The sequence below is a fragment of the Balaenoptera ricei genome, chromosome 1, assembly GCF_028023285.1.
Source record: "Balaenoptera ricei isolate mBalRic1 chromosome 1, mBalRic1.hap2, whole genome shotgun sequence".
NCBI lineage: Eukaryota > Metazoa > Chordata > Mammalia > Artiodactyla > Balaenopteridae > Balaenoptera > Balaenoptera ricei.
The window spans coordinates 187,773,094-187,794,154 of record NC_082639.1 but is presented as its reverse complement, the minus strand read 5'-3'; the positions used below and the strand labels follow the sequence as shown (position 1 = coordinate 187,794,154).

At 38.1% G+C, this 21,061-nt stretch overlaps 1 protein-coding gene across 11 annotated transcripts in view; it reads left to right on the top strand.

Moving 5' to 3' along the window:
• Nucleotides 1-21,061, top strand: part of KCNT2 (potassium sodium-activated channel subfamily T member 2) — a 379,220-nt gene that overhangs the window by 300,791 nt on the left and 57,368 nt on the right. For all 11 annotated transcript variants that reach the window (XM_059942834.1, XM_059942832.1, XM_059942830.1 and 8 more), the window contains 2 exons: nt 3,945-4,056; nt 17,984-18,085. In XM_059942834.1, the coding sequence (XP_059798817.1) occupies nt 3,945-4,056; nt 17,984-18,085 (214 nt within the window). The remainder of the gene's footprint in view (nt 1-3,944; nt 4,057-17,983; nt 18,086-21,061) is intronic.

Genomic DNA, 21,061 nt, shown 5'->3' with positions numbered 1-21,061 from the left:
CTACCTATATATATATATATTTCTGTTTGATGTAATGTGTTAGAAAAGGATTATAAACAAAAGAATTCAAGTGGTCACAAATTTGTCTAAAGTTAGAAAAATAATATATGTGAAAGATAAAAGCCATATTTCTCAAAGAAAATAAAAATTTCCAAAAGATGAGACATATTTTGCATTTGTTTACTCTTTGTTTCCTCAGAAATTCCTTCTCTGGCCATATATCTCAGTACCTTCCAAGATGTTCCTCACAAGCTATCCATTCACTGGCATCTTAAAGCTATTTAATTTGTGAACCACAGATTTCAGTCAGTCACATTTATCATCCTTAGAAAAATATGTACATCCTTATAATTTATGAATTTTTTGCAGTTTCCTCTATTAGATCATAAGAGTCTAATCTAAAGGCAGGAATTTCACGTTCTACTTCTTTTTTATCTCCTGGAGACCAGAGCTCTCCAACAGCAAACACTTGATATTTATTTGCTAAATTAGATACTAAATAGTGTCCTCAGTAAATTGAAACAACAATAATGAAGTTATGATCTAACAGCTACTATTTCCGGGTAGATACAGAAGTAGAGATTACAAAAGTTTAAAATAGAGTTGACTTGTAATATCTGAAACTCCAACATGTTGCTAGATATTCTTAATAACTTACTATTTTATTTGGGTCATTTGAGTTTCCTTTCCTACCTACCTATTTATTAAAATAGGGAGGGGGGCAGGTTCGTGTTCTAGACCCGGACTGTTTGTGTGTTACCCAGGCTCTGCCACCTACTAGAATGTTACCTTGAACGTTTTATTTGGTTTTTCTTGGCCTCAGTTTCTTCGACTGTAAGCTAATAATTGTAAGTAAATCATAGAGTAGTTTTTGGAATTCGAAGAAATAGTAAGTGACTCTCTCGATTTCCTAAACAAGTTGGAAACTGTCGAGACCCAAAGAAGTCAGGCAGTTGGGGATCCCATGTTAGGCAGAACTGTGTAGCTAGCGTTGGTGCCTGGCGGTAGTGGAGAAACGTGGTCAGGAGCCCTGCTAGACAACCACTGGGCCTGCCCTGTAGGGCTGGGCTCACTTCATGGCCTGGCTCAGACCAGCACACACCCAGAGATACTGGAAAGGCAGAGTCAGGAGTGAGCCACATGTCCCCAACTCCTCCCAGAGAACAGGGGGTGCAGCTCTAAGAATAATGCTCTGTCAATTTTAGATATTATCGGGTTTTGGACCTTACTTTAACCTTCCAAAAGATAAAAAAAGAACAAAAAAGTGAAAAGACAAAGAGAAAAACCTCAGGTCAGTTAATTTTCCTTTTTAGAAGCTCAGATCATGAATATGGCATTTATTCTCTAAATGAGACTACATGCTTTATCTTCATTGGTCCATGTTGCTACTCTTATTTATTCATTTTAGTTTCCGTTGTGACAGCCGATTGACACACCGTATCATGGTAAATATCGTTAGAGACATTGTTCTTTTAAGATATTTCTTAAGTGAATAACGTTTGAAACTTCCAGATGGTACGAGATTTGTCATTTCTTAGGCTTACCAGATGAAGTGGCACCAGCCCAAAAGTCAATTGATATTTTTTTCTATCAGGCCACTCTTCTAATTTTTCAAAAGTTTCTGAGAAAATGAACTTTTAATCAAACGTGCTACCATTGGGGACTTTTGAGCGAGAATAGAGCTTCTAAAAGAAAGTCCTGAGGAATACAGATTATATGATGTTTCTCCATAAACTAATCTAGTTAAATCACACACCTTCTTCATCAAGATTTAATCCACTAAACCAAAAATACACAAATCAGAACTGCGAGATGTGTTTATTGTAACAAAGAATTATCGATTAGAGGAATATAATGGGTACTACTAGGACACTAGGAGGGAAACTTTGCCTTTCTGGCTGCTGTGCTTTAGTAGGAGGGCTGAGGTGTGGATGAAACCAACCAGAGTTTAATGCAAAATGCAGTGTAATAAGCCGTATTACAAATAAACCAAATACCAGGAGCCACTGTGGATTCTGACTTTTAGCAATGGTACAGCTTCATCGCAATGAGATTTGATAAGAACTTTAAATAATTGTTGAGATTCCAAATATAGAGGTGGAGGAGGAAAGTAAGGAGGGAGGAAACTACATTTCAAGCAGAAATAGCAACAGGAGAAAAAGAAAAAAGTTAAGAAAATAGTAATACCACCACAACTAAGGAACAGGACCTGTTATGTATCAGGACCTGTTATGCTAAGTCTTTCACAAACTGTATCTCTCAGTTTCATACCACCTCTCCTGTACAGAATCTGAGGTTTAGTGTTTCCTCAATCAACTCAAGGTAACAGAACTATTGTAAACCGTGATGAACTGCACAAATAAAATTATACTTTTAACATTAAAAGTCAACAAAAGAAATTATGTTCTGATTGTTCTTTTGCTGATATTATTTCAATCCAACTTATTACAAGTTACCTGTTGTACTTAAAGTGCAATAATATTTGCTGTCAAAATGGAGATGAGGCCGTGTGGCTATATTTGTTCCTCCGAAGAGTGGATCTCATGAAACACCTGATGATTACCGTAGTTTTCAAAGGCTTTGATTAGGTAAGTCTCGATACCGGTCCAGCAATGTAACCAAGAGGGCACATACAGTTTTCACAGATAACTCTGAAATACAGCATTTTTAAGCATTTTTTAGGTCTTAACTGATAGGGTGACTAAGCCCCCTGGAAACTGACCTGAGGGCCCCTTCGGAAAGGCCCAGCAAGGCTGCAGGCAGGCCCTCACTCCCTGGGAGGCGGGAGAGGGTCTAGCAAACCATCCATCAGCTTTAGGGAGTTAGAGCCGAGGAAAGGGGTGACCACATCCGTCATTCTGGAGTTCAGAGTCAGGGCTCCTAGCTTCCTCTCTAAGACGCCAAGCCAAGCGCTCAGGCAGATGGAGTAACAGTGCCTTCACTCCTGGACCCCGCAGATAGTGCGAGATCAGCTGGAGACGCTGATTTGTTTCTGAGCCACGAACCAGATGTTTCTGGCCGGCGTATTTCAGTCAGTTCTAGTGCCTGAGTTCAAGGCATGGGATCAGCTACTGGTAGGAATTTGAAGTGGCCATAACTGGGTTTGAAGACATATTGTGTGGAGAGCAAAGCTGATTATCACATGACGTGACTGCCACAGAGAATCTCAAAATATTTGAGCCAGGAGAGCTACCAGTGACCAGCTAGAGATCAGATCACCAAGCACAGCGACAATAAGAAGGTGTTTGCTGTGGTTTTATTTTGCCCGGTTTTTCTGGGGGGGGGGGGGAAATCATGCGTGTGCATGGGTGTGTGTGCGTGTGCACACGTGTGTGTTTTTGAGGGAGAGGAGGTAAATGGAAAGAACGCTAATGCAAAACTCTGGGCAAGTGGGAAGTCTCAGGATCCTTCTAGAACAACGCCGTCAATTGAGCCGTGACTTCAATTCATTACAATGAGTTGTTATTTCAGTTAAAATAGTTGCTCTTCTCAGAAGTTCATTGTAGCAGGATTTGGCATTTAAAAGCACATACTATGAGAACAGGGAACCATAGAAGATCAAAGAACTCAATTATGGACAATAAGCTCATCATAGGAAATTTTTGCCAATCCGGATATTCATCTTGCAAATTTCTATTTCAATATTATCCATGAGGTAACTTCTTCAATCAGCTTTATGATTTTGTGGCGAGAAAATGCCAGATAAAAGCCAAATTCCTGAATTTATTTTTCTTATGGTGCTAAAATGTTGGTTAAAATACTCTTTGGGAAAGAGGGTTTCATTTTTCTTGCATTGCACAGAACAGTTGATGTGGCATGGCCTGCTCTTATAATTGCGTGTAGTTTTATGCCTACAGCTAGGTATCACTCACTCATAAATATGTTGTTATAAAAAATACCATATTGGATTGTTAGCGTAATGCAAATGTTTCTTTGAAATGCAGGTTGTTTTCCAGTCTCAGTATTATCACAGAGCTCACCCACCCAGCCAACATGAGATTCATGCAATTCAGAGCCAAAGACTGTTACTCCCTTGCTCTTTCAAAGCTGGAAAAGGTAAGAATTCACATCATGAAGTAAGTTGCATTTAATTTAACCTTTTGGGTTGAAAGACTAACTCTAAAATTTCTACATGTAGAAAGGAATGCATGAGATAGTAAAAATAAAAATGCTGTTTTGAATTCCTATCTAGGGGCTAAAATCCTTAATTTATAATTTTTTAGAAGTATGGATTGATGGATTTGAACCATTTATATCACAAGTGAACATGATGGAGGTATCTCGTTCCATCATCATTAATCATAAATTGAAAGCATGATATATGAAAGAATTAAACGCAACAGGAATATATATACTCACTTATAATGTCCATTATTGATAATATCACGAGTGCTATGTCAAGACATCTATATTTATATAGGAATTTGCAGTTTTCATAAATCCTTAAAGTCCTAGAAAACTTGTAAGCTTTGTTGAAAGTCAGTTCCCAAAGGAGATAATATGAGACACAAGCTCACAGTCTGAGACAAAGCCAAGTTTATTGCTTACGTAAGGGAGGCTGTCACCTCAAGAGAGCTTTTTTTTTTTTTTTTTGGTTTATAAATATTTATTAAAATTGAAAGTTGTTTGCTCTTCTATCCCATGAGCATCCATCCACCTGCCTGTCACCTGTTAAGATGCATGACTGCTGTCATAAATGCCCTTGGAATCTTCAGGATAACAGAACATCTGCCTTTGCTTAAAACTCCTTGTTCCTTGCCTTCCTAGCCAACACCTCTCTTCACAACTTTATATAAAAGGTCTCCAAAATTTGTACCCCAAGTGAGCCATCCATGAATAAAAACATATACCTGGTATCCAAAAAAAGTTGGCCTGGACATGTCAAAGACTCAAGTCCACCTAAGAAATAAGAGTGGTTTTATAATAGCCAAAGATGAATTTTCTCCACACAAATCTAAAAAATGCCTGCAATCAGATAGAGCTAATTAAGACTCAAGAGAGCTTTGTCAATGTCTTGGAGTGGGGAAAAGAAGGTCAAAGTTTATCAAGAGTTGGGAATTGTATTTAATGAGGCTCTTTTCAAGTGGGGACTTACTAGGGTTGGGAAGAGAGAATAACGCTAAGGAAGACAGTGGCGTTATTACAAAGTCATGTTATGGAGACAGAAAGGTGTGGTTTTCGTTCTCAGTATCCAGGCTGAGTGTGGGGATAAATGGATTTTGCATTCCAGGTGTACTTGATACTAGTGTACTGGGAGAATTCGATGTAAGAGAAAAAAATAAGATCCAATCTTATACGTGTGAAAATGTGTTAAATCTATGCCATCTTTATTGTTTGTAATAATATTTATAAAATAGAGATAAGGATGGCTTACATTTTTTTTTTGGTTAGTTTTTTTCTTTCACTTCATTTTATTTTGATTACCTGTTACGTCAGGCACTGTCCTGATTCCTGGGTGACGTACTGTTGAGTGAGGTCACTTCTGTACTCTAGTCTGTTGATTTCCATCTTCAACGCTGGTCACATACATTGTGTTGGTAGAGCCTTGCCACTGCCCCTTTATAGGCACAGTTACATTGTTGTTAGGCACTGCTTCCAGATGAGGAAACAGAGTTTAAGACAGATTAAATAACTGTTGTGCCCAACACACAGTGAGGCCAAATACACTGAAAGGTCAGACTTTGGAGCAGAGAAATGTTTACTGAAGGGCCAAGCAAGGAGAACAGGGCAACACGTGCTCTAAAGACCTGAACTCTCTGATGGTTTTTGGGGAAGACATTTTATAGGCAAAATTGGGGGAGGGGGCTGTAGGGTGTGTTACCCTCCTCTGATTGGTTGGAGGTGGTGTTCCAGGAATCTCAATCATCAACCTTCTCGTTCCAACCAGTCTGGGTCCACGAGCTTGTACTCTGCCTGAAGTTACCATCCTCCACCAGGGTGGGAGCCTTAGTTCCCACAGAACTCAGAGATATGTATGTAAATGTTTTGTACATCCACCAAGGAGGAACCAGAACCAGGCTCCATTGCTGTACCATTCTTTTCTTTTCTTTCCTTGCCTTTTTTCTTTTCTTTTCCTTTCTTTATTGAAGTATACTTGATATACAATACAGTGATTCACATTTTTTAAAGGTTATACAAACTAGTGAATATAACAAAAGAAAGGAGACTCACAGATATAGAGAACAAGCTAGTGGTTGCCAGTGGGGAGAGGGAAGGAGGGAGGGGCTATATAGGGGTAGGGGATTAAGAGAGAGAAACTATAGGTATAAAATAAGCTCTAAGGATATATTGGATAACAGGGGGAATATAGCCAGTATTTTATAATAGCTATAAATGGAACACAATTGCTTCTTTCTGCATTCCCTCACTCCCCTAATTAGTAAGTGAATCTGCCCTTTGGGACTCAGGAAAGGTCTAGGAGACTGAAAAAAAAAAGGCAGGATCCTGCTCAGTTTCATTGAGTGAGTGCAGTAAGAGAAACTTAAAGCCATTCATGTTTAGAAAGCATCCCTTATGTCACACTGCTTTAACAACATGGAAAGGGTGGGAATCTCAGCTGAATGACTCAGCATCCAAAGGCAAACCCACGGATGGGAATCCAGTGGAACCCGTGCTGGCCTGGTGTGGTACAGTCTCCTCCATGACAAGTGAGGGAGGCTCACCCCATGATGAAGAAGACAGGCTCTACTACTTTGTAGGATTGGAACCTGGATAAATCTATGACACCTTTGTAGCCTTGGGATTTGTCTCTGGAAAATAGTGGTAATAGCCAAATGATAGGGTCATTGCAAAGATCACACCACACAATCTAGTCACAATATTTAGTCCAGTTTTGGCATATAATCAGTACTCAAATAAATAGCTCTAAAATCATAATTATAAATTACTGTTGTCGACATCATCACTAATAAATATTCTATTGTGTGTATTCAGTTTTATTCCAGGTCAGTTGATGTAGTAAGGTCATAACTGTGGAAGATATTTTCATATTGGTAAATGTGTGTGTCTATATTATTGTGTGTCTACTGCATGAGGGAAAAAGAAGAACAAAATGAGATTTTGATCTCTTTGGGGGAATTAATTAAAAATAAAATCTTCATCCAACCTAGAAGTCCTCTTCAGAAATGTAGAAAATTTTGTTTGAACAAGCATGAAACCAGACTGTGATATGCATCTCAGCAATCCACTAAAGACATTGCAAAGACAGAAAGACATCTTATCCTTTTATATAGCCAGGCAGATACAGTCATTTACATAGATGTTAACTGTCTTGATCCAAAGGAAAAATAAAATGTCTTCTAACTTTGCAGCAAGCAAAAAGTTACAACTTGGAGCCAGGCACGTAGGCTAAGCTCCCAAAGAGAGAGACAGGATACATTACGTTCACATTTCAAAAAGATAGTTCCAAGGCCCCCCGCAAGAAAGGCATTCCCGGGATACAAAGCTAGCTAGAGGTTATTCAGGCTTTGTATCCATCTCAAAGAGACATGGAAAGGATTTACAATTCCAAGTTTTTTTTAAGGAAACTCTCTAGGAAAAAGAAGTGGGAGAGGGGAGTTTTCTTTCTTTTTTGGCATCAGGGAAATTCATTTTTTTAAGATTTATATTTACCCTTGCATCTTCTAGATATTTCCCAAGAAGAATACAAAAAATCAATACATTACCTAATTATTAGGAACAGAGGAGTTAGGGGAAGTGGAATTGAAACCAATGGTTTGAATGCTATAAAACCATGGAAAATCCTTTTTTAATTCACTTATTATCATTTTTATCCATTGAAATAAGATCGTCACATAGAAACGTTTTAGACTGCTGTGCTATTATGGGTTGAATTATGTCCCTCCCCCCACCAAAAAACATGTTTTGGGGTCCTAACCTCCACTACCTCAATAGGTGACATTATTTGAAGATAGGGTTTTTACAGAGATAAGCAAGTTAAAGAAGGTCATTGTGGTGGACCCTAATCCAAAATGACTGGCATCCTTATAAAAAGGGTAAAGTTGGACACAGAGACAGACACATTTAAAGGGAAGACAGCCATCCACAAGCCAAGGAGAGAGGCCTGGAAGAGACCCTTCACTTACAGTCCTCAGAAGGAACCAAACCTGCCAACACCTTGATTTCAGACTTTGAGCATCCAGAACTGAGAGGCAATAAATTTCTGTTGTTTAAGCCACTCAGTTTGTGATACTTCCTTATGGCAGCCCTGGCAATCTCACACACGTGCCATCAGTGATAATGGTAACTGTTCATTTCTAACCAGTACTTCTTATCACTTATACGTATACAGCTAGCTTACTGTTTAAAGTAATTATCTTCCTATATTTGTATTCTAAGCACAGGGAGGTATTTATAGTATTAGGAAACTGATCTTTGTTTCCAATATTCAAATACATTCCCAATAATATTTTCTAGAGTTACTATTGGCAGAGGAAGAGGTGGATTTTTATTCTTGTGAACGTCATTATGAATATCATTTTATTCTACCTATAATTAGATGCACCTGCACCTTCACGGATGGGGCCTTCACCTTTAGAAACACAATCAAGGTTTTGAATTTGAAACAGACACCAGCTTGGCTGCTTAAGACACTTTTTTTTGTCATGAAGTGGTTGTCATTCAAATTTAAGAAGTGATAGGATTTGCAAGAATGAGTATGGAAGTCTAGCCTTCATTGAGCCTGGTTGCTGATGTTTTCCTGGTAAACCTTGCATTCTAGTAGATATGTCGTTGCCATTGGTAATAGAAGGAATACTCTTCAGGGTTTCTCTGGAAGCGACAACTCACTGAAGAATATCCACAATAATAACTTCCTAATGGACCAGACCATCATGCTTTAGTTTGTATTTTTTTCATCTGATCATTCTTTCATTGTTGCTGAGTTGTTTTATTTTCTATTACATTATCTTTCTTGTCCTGGATATTGACATTACCTTACTACTACTGTTTACTCAAAAATAGAGTCGTCCCTCGGTATCCATGGGGGATTGGTTTCAGGACCCCTCCCTTCTAACCCCCCCCCCCCCCAGCAGGGACCAAAATCTGAGGATGCTCAAGTCCCTTATATAAAAAGGTGTAGTATCTGCGTATCACTTACTCACATCCTGCTGTGTACTTTCAATCATCTCTAGATTACTTATAATACCTAATACAATGTAAGTTCTATGTAAATAGTTGCCAGTAGGTGGCAAATTCAAGTTTTGCTTTTGGGAACTTTCTGGAATGTTTTTTTCCCCAGTATTTTCAGTCTGTGGTTGGTGGAATTGGCAGGTGTGGAACCTGCAGATACAGAGGACCAACTGTACTTCCCATGTTCAGTCATTGATCATTGGGTCATTGACACTCCTCCTAAAAATCTGATGTAGTGGGCATCAGAAACACAGTATGAGAGCTAAGCAGAGATGGGAAATGTGACGGGTAACAAGGAACCCGAAGAGAGGAAAACAACAATAGAAAAAAAAGAGAAATTTTTTGTCTCATCTCCCTCTAAAGACTTATTTCATTTCTCTTATTTTGATGCATTTCATGAAAATGCATTTTATTCATGCTTATGGTGCAATTTGCTTCAAGACTGCTTTTTCAAAATTGCTTTTGAACCTTCTCCTGTGATGATCATAATTACACTTTAGCAATCATATGGTAATTACACAATGATGTAAGAAGCAAGGTAATGAAAAAGTGAGATGAATAATATGGTATAATAAAAAAATAATAATATTTGGTCTCTGTCCGTAGTTCCTGACACAGAGCTTCAAAAACTCTTGGAATTTCCTAAGTGATAGGAGTGTCTTCTGTTATTCATACCTTTCAACCATGCCTGATTTTATGTTAACAAGGCAACTCATGGAGGGGCCCCTAGACAGCTTCAGGATGAAGGCTAGTTTCCAGAAAAGCAATGACATGATTAGAAGATTGAAACTTTCAGTACCTCCTCACCTCCCTGCTTCCAGGGAGGGGAAAGGGGCTGGAGATTGGGTTTAATCATGTGGCTAATGAGTTAATTCATCATGCCTACATCATGAAACTTTGATAAAACTTTGAAGAATGAGGCTTGAGAGCTTCCTGATTGGTGAACATATTGATGTACCAGGAGGGTGGTGCCCTCAGACTCCATGGAGACAGAAGCTCCTGTGCTCAGGACCCTCCCAGACTTGCCCTGTGTGCCTTTTCATCTGTTGTTCATTTGCATTCTTTATATTAAGATGATAATCATTAAGTATAGCACTTTCACACGTTCTGTGAGCATTCTGGAGAATTATTGAAACTGAGGTTGTTACGGGGAGCCCCAGATTTGTAGCTGGATGGAGAAGAAGTGCTGTTGGTTTGGAGACACCAAGGACTTGGAGATGGTGGCTGAAATGAGAGCAGTCTTGTGGGACTGAGCCCCATAACCTGTGGGGTCTGAGCCAACTCTGAGTAGCGAGCGTCAGAATTGAATTGTAGGACACGCTGTTGGCGTTAGAGAATGAGTGTCAGAATATAAACAGTCATGTCTATAAATCATATATTGCTAGGTAGTCAATGGTAGAGCAAAATAATACACATTGGAGATATATTCTGGGAGAAATAGGCAAGAATATCATTTACTTTTTTAACATATTCACGGTCTTGAAGCCAGAAGGCAAAATTTTACATTTTCTCAATTTAAATTCAAGCCACTAAATATTCTCTGAGCACCTACTATGAGCCATATGCCTTCCTCAATGCTAGAAGTTATGAATTTGAATAAAACCATAGAATCTGTAATTTGATGGGAGACATATATCGGAACAAACAAAAACACATTGCCGTATTCTTTTTTTTCTGTCCAAACAAGTTGGACTACTTTTTATTCATAATCTAAGTGCTATAATGGCTGAGGGAGAGTTTGGTGCTATCTTCCGGATTCATTAGGAAAATTTCTTATCCAATTTTTAAGAAAATATTTACCTTCCCCCATATTGGTCCAGGAAGAATTTGAGAACGCTAATTGGTTTCTATTGCTTTTAAATGTAGTAAAGCACTGCCTGATCTACTCTAGAGGAGTGATGATATGTAATTTATATGGATAACTATTTTAATGTACAAATGTATCTATTAAGAATGTGCATAGCGAAGTCCAGTGGTTAGGACTCTGTGCTTTCACTGCTGAGGCCTGGGTTCGATACCTGGTCCAGGAAATAAGATCCTGCAAGCTGCACAGCGCAGCCAAAAAAAAAGAGAAAAAAAAAGAGTGTGCATAGTATTACGATTTCACACAATAGGTTCAAAGTTGTCACAGGCTGAATGTTTATGCCCCCCACCAAAATTCACATGTTTAATCCTTCAACATCCTTTCTTTCTTTATTTCTGAACCCACTTGTCTTTCAGAAGCTTCCACTTTTCCAAATTTCTCAATTCTCAAGAGCATCAGGGCCTTCACGGGAGAACAGGGTGCAGGAAGCCATTTGTGTGTATTGTTTGTAAAGCACATATTTCTAACTTATAAGTGGCATGGTTGAAGTCCAGTTTTGCCCATCACTCCTAGTGTATGGCTATTGTCTCAGTATAATTACTAGGAGCTCCTGTCAAGATGTCCTGATTTGGATGATTAACTACATAATCACCCTATTTACAAGGCAAGGAGCACTTGTATTTTAGTGTAGGAGGATAATAACATTGCTTAGAAGACCCTGCATTCCTCTCTAAGATAAGGAAGAGGGTCCCCCACACCCCAAACTCCTTCAGCATGAACTTGCCTTGGGTTGACTCAAGGGTTTTATGGGACGTGGGTCTGAGTTAGCCTTGAGTCCTCATAAACAAGGTGGACTCCTTGAGTGTCCATCAAATGCACCCCCTCTAAGCTGCCACTTAGAATGGAACAGTTGTGTGTGTGTGTGCGTGTGTGTGTGTGTTTGTGTACGTGCGTGTGTGCATGGGTGTAGTGGGAACCTACTCTTTCCAGTAAGAAGAAAAGTGACCATGCAGAGAGAAATGCTCTTTATTTCTTGACTCGCCTCCTCTTTCTGTTTGCTATATAAAGAGAGGAGAAATGAAAGAAAGAGAAAGAGAGTAATTGATTTAAAGCCACCGATGGATGACCCAGGGTCCTCTCTCTCCCCAGTTCCCAAGCACACACTTCAGTGAGAGGCTCTGATAGGAAACCTGTTCTGGAAGAGCCAGCGCATCTCAGAGCTGCTGTGCAGAACCCCTGTGATGGGGTACCTTCTGTAGAGACAAGTCTCTTTCCGAGGAAAGAGGAATCTGTATATTCAGAGGAAGGCTCTGTAAACAGGATACATAAAACCCTAGCAACTCATTGAAGGCTTTGGTATTTTAATATAAGGATTTTCTGTATTTGCATTCAAGAGGCCACTCCCTGGGCAAGCAGTTTTGTGAGAGGAAAGGCAGAGTTAGTTTGCCCAGGACCTGAGAATTTGGAAATAGGATTTGAGGGTTGTTGGTGAACTAGCGTAGGGTCAGGGAGAAAGAGGGAGGAAAAGAGGGGAAAAAAAGAAGATGTTATGTCAAACAGTGTAAAGAAGGTCAAGTAGGATGAATGGTGAGAAAAGCCAATCGTTGAGAAAATACGGATAGAAACCATTAATTTATGCCAATAAAATTCTTGAATTTTTTTTCACCTCCCACACCGTTCTGCTAAGTCCAACAATTTTATCATCTATTCCATATGGTACTGGATGGACACAGTTTAAAGAAAACACAATTTCTGCCAGAAACAAGTTCCTTCTTCCAACAAAAGCATATGTTCATGATAACAAACCAAATGAAAGAAATAGGTAAGACCAAGGGTATTAAAGTGTCTGGGATCTTTTAATACTGATTTGGATTTCTCAGATTTCTTTTAGGTAATTTTAGATAAGTGGTTGTTAGGAAAACACAAAATCATCATTGAAACTTCAATTGAATCTAGAATTCTACTAAGGAAGCAAATATGATATGTCTGAAAAAAGGGTATTATATATTTATACTAGAAGCAATCATAGAAATATTTACTATTGTATTTTATAAAACACAATAGTCAAAAGAAATACTAAAGTCAGAGAACTTTATATAACACAAACACTGCAGTTTTTCCATCTTCAAACCTAAAGAACAAAAGTGAGAAGAAGGGGTATTGAGTAAACCTCAAAGTGTTTCCTTCCTCCCTCTTAATATAAATGTTATAAACTTTATGCAACAAATGTTCACTAGATGTAGGCAACTACTATAAGTGGAAAGTATTTATTCATTTGTTCAATAAAATTTCATTGACTGTGTGCCAGGCATGGTGTTAGGCATTGTCCTGGGACTCACTGAGCTACCTCAGACCAACAGTTAACTAATAAAAAAATAAACAAGGAATTATAGATTTCAGAAGAGCTCTGAAAGTCATAACAGGGTTATATTCAGAAGTAACTAGGGAATGCCTACTTTAAATAAGGTGATAAAGTAAGGTCTCTTTGGGGAGGTGATATTTGAGCTATAATGATAACACCAGACCAGCCCAGTCAAAACTTGGAAGTATCAGTACAGGAAGAAAGCAAGCAATATCAAGTCCACAAGGTGATGCATCATTTGATGTGTTTGAAGAATTACTAGTAATAGAAGACAGTAAGTGCTTACTATACATAATACTTTTAGATGTTTTATCTTGTTTATTTATTATAATGACAATGCAATGTCATCACCAATATGAACCCCATTTCACAGGTGATGAAACAGAGGAACAAGGAGCTTAAGTAACTTGTACAAGATCGTCCAACCAGAAGTGGCAATACTTGACTGGTCACCTTGTGTGTCTGTAGAATCCAAGCTCCAAACCACTGTGTGTTATACTGTCTGTTGGATCCATATTTTTAGCAATTGGACTTTTCTACTAACCTTGAAACTCAAGTCCAAATTAACTTATAGTCTTCTCTTCTTCCACAGTTCCTTTTTTTACAGAAGGGCACCCTTATCCACCCAGTTATCCAGAAATTCGGGTATCATCCTCATCTTCTCTCTACTACCCAATTCAGTCAAAACTCCCCTCAAATTTAATGTCTGATGTATAAATATATTTGAAAAAGATGTTTCTGTAAACCTTCATTTCTCACTAGAATTGCTGCCTTAACACCCTCGTTTTGCTTGGTCTCCCCATGCCACCTCCCCATTTCCAGTCCATTTTCCATATTGTCATCAGAATGACCATTCTAGAAATGTGGTCATATCACTCCTCCTCTTAAAAAATATGTATGTTTTTTCTCATTACACTTAAGATACAATTCAAAATTGTTAACATGATCTCAAAATGGGTTCATTGTATGTCCTGTTTTTCCTGGGACTGTCCCAATTTACACCCTTGTTTTTCAGTGTAATTCTTGATAACATCCTTTTTCCTCTCAAGTGTCCTGGAACTTTAACATCTAATTCCTGGCTCCTATTCCAGTCTCACTTCTGACCTCTTCATCCAGCCCGTACTCTCACACTCAGTGCTGTATTCAAACAGAATTGCTTATAGTTCCTCAAGTCTTTTACGCTTTATTCCTTTCCAGCTTCTAGCATATGCTGAACCTTTTGCTTCTAACTTTCTGCTTAACACCTGCCCTTCCCAAATTTACTGGCTAATTTCTACTCATATTTGAGTCTCCACTTAGACATCACTTCTAATTCCGTCTCTCGACTTTTCCACCAGAAGACTAAGGTAGACGCCCTTCCTACGTGCTACCCAAGCATCTGCCCCTGCTTTGTTGCATATTCTCACCCCGGTTTTCTGGGGTTTCCCTATTTGTTATTGGTATCACTCACAGTTTGTGAGTTCTTGTAGGCAAGGAAAGTATCCATATTTGTTTACTAGTGCCTGGTCCATATTCAATGCATAATAATTCTATATTAACAGAATTTATGAGTTCTATACAGGAATTCTGTATGCCTAGCACTAAGGATAATGCCCTATGTAGAGTAGACTTGTCAACACGTATTTGTTTTTTGTTAACTGACTAATTTAGTAAATAAATGAATGAGTTAGTGTTTGATTGGAACCTTTAATAATGAATGATTTATAAAATGATACTTATCAATAGGATTCAGATGTGTGGAAAAAGGAAGAGAGTACCTTTCCTTCAGTGTAAGCCCTGAAGGTAAAAGAATATTTCTGTATTTGGAAAATAGTGTATGAACTGGAAAATGTAACTGAACCAAAAATTTTTTTAATTAAATGTGCTGCGTAATGTAATTTAACTGAAGCATCTATGTGAATGTAGGTATATAATAAAAGAGAACATTTGAAATATTGGTTAAACCTTTATTAAAATTAGAGAACAACCCACTGGATTTAGGAAGTGTATCTTCTCTGTCAGTAAATCATTGAGCAGGGATAATGTGAGTGAAAGAAACCGCTATATGCCAAAGACCACCCTGCCTGTGATCCACTGAGCTTACCATAGACTCAAGTTTTTGTCAGGAAATTCTTAGGACAAACTCTTTTCATGAAGATATGTTGCTTTTTCACAGAAATCTTGCCTTTGAGTTCCCCAGGCATGTATTCCGCAAGAAAGTCTGAATCTTAGAGTAAACTGATTTTAGATTTATGAACAAAAATTTACATTATTGCAGTTGTTTGTATATGAATTGGCAGCACCGTGTTGGATGACTGGGAGTTACAAAAGACTAGAGGCTGGCAAATTGATAGTCGGTTTAAGCCCCAGCAAGTACTACTGTAGCAGTAGGATGCAAAGAGGGAATAATTCTAAGATAATTCTAAGGATAAATGCTGGAGTTTGGAAATCTAATGGATGGACTGGGGAGAAGGATGCGGAGATGGTGGTCAGAGATTCTCTGATTGACTAGTCAGTACCTTTGATTAATTAGTTAGGCGATTATTCAGCATGATGAGAAATTCATTTTAGTAAAGCATGAGATTAAGTTTACAGAAAGATATTCAGGCTGATAGTTGTAACTGAACTTTGGGAACGATGTGAACGCTAATGTATGGGTTTAGAAAGCCTAAGATGAGATATTTAAAGCCAAAGACTAGACGGTTACACACTGAGAGAGCAGAGGAGAGGCCAGAGTTGGAATCATGTTCTAATCACTAAATTATGGTTTTTCTCAGTCTTCCTCCGATTTGAGTTTTGAACGGTATTTGAGACCACATCTTCCTCTACAGCTGGAACGTGCTCAGTGTGTCCGGCTCCTCGGATCTCCGTCTCTGCAACCACTGCACGCTCCCTGCCTTCCACCCACCCCAGCCCCACGTATGATCACCTTGGGAACACTCTCCTGTGCCTCTCCATCACCACCACCCAACCACCACGACTCTCTGAGTCTAACCATGAACAAGTTAATTCCCTACCTAGTTCTACTGCAGCTAAGTCTGCATCAAAGAAAAAAAAAAAGAACAAAACTTGATTTAAAAATTTTAAGGGATGAGAAAACATGCAAAAGCATAAAATCGTGCTTTGCCATGTGTCCCATGCCCCTTGTTAGCTAGAGGAGTGAACAATGAACAGAGATGATGGTCCTTGGCTTAGAAGATCCCAGTCAGATAACAGAGATCGGTCGCCAAGTTCTGGGAGAGAAGACCCTGAATGAGCCGTGTGCAGAGCCCGGCAGACTTGCTGTTTCCCACCTGACCTCGTGACAGATGCTGGACTTCCGATTCTCAGGGTCTCGGCACTTTATTCTGGTTACTTGCTTTAACTTGGGCTGAAGATCTATGGCTTTGGCAGTACACCTTAAGAACCAGATGTGCCCCCCAACTCACAGGAAAGCCTGCCTATCCCTGCAAGAAGACAGCTCATTCCAGCCATCTCCTAACCACCGAGGCGGTTCAAATGAAGCCTTTTTGACACCAAGGCTAATAAATCAGAGACTGCATTGTGATGTAATGGACGCGGACACCAAAGGGGCACCGCTTGCGTATCCCTCCTTCTCTCTACATCTCAAGTGAGGATGTCCTTATAGTCTGGATGGGACTAGATGTGGTGGAATAACTCCTCTCGCTCCCTGAAAGGGTCGATGCTGAGCGCCAGCCTCATCTGTCTGTCCAGGGGGAGCCCAGGGGTCAAGTCTCTCTAGTACCATCACGACAGCAAGCAGCAGCAGTGGCCCCCGTCCTCTCCAAGACCCCTTCCTTCAGCAATACTCCCTCCCCTCCATTCTTAAAAAGGGGGACCCAGAGACGTCCCCTCCCTTGAGATCGCCCAAATTTGCTACATTAGAAACAGGGGCTTTCTCCCATTGCCTCTGAGAGCGAGGGGTGATTTTTTTATTTGCTCAGCTGTGTCTTGTATTTCTTGTTAAATGGAAGTTGGCAGCAAAAGAAACGAGTGTTTTTGAGGTTACCACTTAAGGACAAGGTTAAGTTTCATTCTTAAGAAATTCCTTCCAATCTTACACAAACATCTGGTCTTAGGCCTTCATTTATTAACGGGCACTAATAGCAACAGAATTTTTCAAAAGAAACCCTCATACACCATAATACACACGCAAACACACACACTTTTTTTGTCACTTACAGAAGCTTAGCTGCAGATTGGTATGGCTGGCACAACTTTAAAGGCAGATGGGTAAATTAAAACTCGAATGACAGAAAGCTAGAAACCACTGGTTGTGATTGCTCCTACTTGCCTATGTTTTTTTGTCCTTACATATGAGAATATTCAAAAGCAGATATTCTAGATGTTAGGGTACAGTATGTGGCTTTAGGTGTTTTTATATTTGATGTAATAATGTTATTATGTTTGTTCCTTTTATTACTGTCACTTCAAATCCTGTTCAGAAGTAGGTACTAAGAGTAAATAAATGTTTAATGTATGAAAGGATTAAGCTTTCTTTACTATTGGGTATTTTAACCAGGAAAACTTGGTTATGAAAAGTAAAGGGACATTAAAAATACAATTAAAAGTGAAGTCATGACACATTCATAGCTAAGAACTACGTGATAAAAATGGCTTTCTTCACATGCGTTAGGAAAATTTAAGTAAGTAGAAAAGCATAAAATAGAGAATGCTCACAAATTTTTCTTTTTCAAATTTCTGAACAGAAAGAAAGAGAGCGAGGTTCTAATTTGGCCTTTATGTTCCGACTGCCTTTTGCTGCTGGGAGGGTGTTCAGTATCAGCATGTTGGACACGCTTCTGTACCAGGTATGCGGTGTTTCTTGTTTCTCTCTAAAATGTTTGCTTTCTGTTTTCTTTAGATTCTATCAAACGCATAATACAACTAGCGTTTCTCATGGAGCTGTTAACTTAAAATTGGCTCTGGAAGTAATCCAATATTTTACTTCATGTATTTAATGACATAAATGTGCCTATGAAACACACTGTAAGAAAAAATTATTTTTCAGAATAATCTATGAAATGATATTAGGTATTCTATGACACCAGTGTCCTACAATGTTTCATGTGTCATTTTAATACATTTTGCATATTCCTCTAAGCACATTACTAGACAATAAATAAAAGCTAAGAAGGAATTACTAGGTTAAAAAAAAGACAGCTTTCTTTCTAATACATATGTTTTTAGTAAGATACCAAATGATGTCAATAAACTGATAAATCAAGGACATTTTAAACGTCTGCTAATTATTGCCTACTTCAGAAAAATGTAAGGAAGATTTTACAACCACTAAGAACCATTCGATTTGTTCCTGAATGCCAGAGTTTTACATTGTCATTTTATCATTCTTAACTTTAGCTAAGAAGTTCATAGAGATTTTATTTTACACAAATATATTTTAATCTTTTTTTAACTCTGTCAGAAACTGAACAAAAACAATATTTCATATTCTCTGATTCAAGTAATCAGATAATTTAAAAATATATCCATTAAGAGAAAAAAGATATTCATAGGGCTTTAAGTTATTTGATAACTTTAATCTCAAATTAAGCATTCAAGCATTGTGTTGTCTTCTTTGATCATGTATTTTATGTACCCTCTTCCTCCATGCCTGACTGAATAAACTAATCCAAAGAGAGTTAAAGCTTTTCTACTGGCCTCTGGGCTAATTATGCCTATGACTGTCTCTGGCCGTGTTTCAAACCATCTGCTTATGCCAGATGAGTGCGGGAACAACACAGTAAAGAACCATAAACACTCCTGTTCTCCCGAAAGTTTCCAGACACATTATCTGGGTACTCCGGAAGCCAGGCTTCCACCCCAGACCCCACTGCCAGGCACACGTAATTCTGATCTCTCAAAGAGGGGGTTCAAGGGAGGGATTGTTTGAAGAGCAGTGTTGCATCTGAGGGGATTTATATCAATAGCAGTCAAATGCTTGCTGTCATTATGCACCAGTGGTTTTCAGATATTTTAGGACAGTACCTTATGTTTAAACGAAATCTCATGAGAAAGTCTTTGATATATAAGCTAAGTAGAAGGAAAACCATTCTGTAGAATTGGAGAGCAGTAGTTATTACTTTCCTTTCATTTTTGTTTCACTTTTTTTGTTACACATAGAAATACAGGAAATTGTGTTTTTTCCAAAGCTAGCAGCTGCAGAAACAATGAACTAGAACAATAATTTTCAAAGTAGTAATTGCCCATTTACCTTCTGATGTCAAATGAGATATTTTAATGGTACGTTTTTCAGATAGGTAAAGAGTATTTATTTACAGGTTAAAAAAAGATTAGAAATTTAAGACATTTTATTCTCTAAAATTATATAATATGCATTCTTGTATTCTTAAAATATACAATCTAATTGTTTTGGTTAATGATTTAAACCCATCTTCTTAAAGATAAATGCTTATATATTCAAGAACTATTATTGATGACTACAATTGTATAGTGATTTACTATTAATATAATTCTATTCTAGACCTCATTTTATTTGCTTCCCCAAGGAAAACTGTAATATAGGCAGTATTATCAATCATAATATATGGATGAGACAAGGGCTCAGGAAGGTCAACTATCCAGTGTTCAGTGGGAATACTCATCTTCAAGCCATGCATACCTCATTAGATTAATCCCGACCCTTTTCCTGTGGTAAATGACTCTGCATTTGTATAATGCTTGAGTTTGTTTGCTTGTTTGGTTGGTTTTTATTATATCCCACTTGAAACACAGATCGCTTTCATATTTTTAATCATTTTTATTAATTCTCATCTGTGTAGATCAGGAAAGACAATTATTAAAAAAGTTATTACCTAAAATAAAATTAAATAGATATTTAAAAAATCTTCTATGAAAAATCTTCTATGATGGCATCACATAAGACTGAATGCATGGATTTTGTGATATTAAATGGGGCTATCCACATTTTTGGCTCACACCTAACTCTAGTCTATGCCCTGATGAAGTTACAGGACGGATGACCTCCGGACAAAGAATGTGTTGATGAAGAATACAGTATACATTAGCTATGTTACCACATCTGGCTCTAAAATAATTTAAAATAGTCATTTGCCAAATCTTCAGTTTAATTTCTCTTCCATGAGTGCTTTCTGTTTTTCATTTTGGAAAACAATAGTTTTAAGTGCCCAAGAATTGGTTTAAAATTTTTCTTTAGCACACACTGAGTTACAAATGAAATTGAATGATGCTAACAGGGGTGAGTGGCACAGCTCCTCTTGGTGGCCCCAATATGTTCATGTCCTAATTACTAGGAGATTAATATACCTTGAAAACCAAAGGGCCATTTAAATAAATGGCCGGGAAAAACTGGAATGGATGTGTTTCCTTATGTTCTTTTTTCGATGGGTTTAGTTTTTTGAAACTAGCTCTTGGTAAAAGAAATTAGCAATCAACAAAGTAGTCTAGATGTTACAACTTTTAAAGTCTTTGCTATACAAAATAACTAGATGATTTATTGTTATTATTGTTTTATTGAAGTATAGTTGATTTACAATGTTGGGCTAATGTCTGCTGTATAGCAAAGTGACTCAGTTATAAACATATATACATTCTTTTTTCTAATATTCTTTCCCATTATGGTTAATCCCAGGAGATTGTGTATAGTTCCCTGTGCTATACAGTAGGACCTTGTTGTTTATCCATTTTAAATGTAATAGTTTGCATCTACTAGCCCATCCCTCCCCCTTGGCAACCACAAGTCTGTTCTCTATGTCTAGGAGTCTGTTTCTGTTTTGTAGATAGGCTCATTTGTGCCATATTTTAGA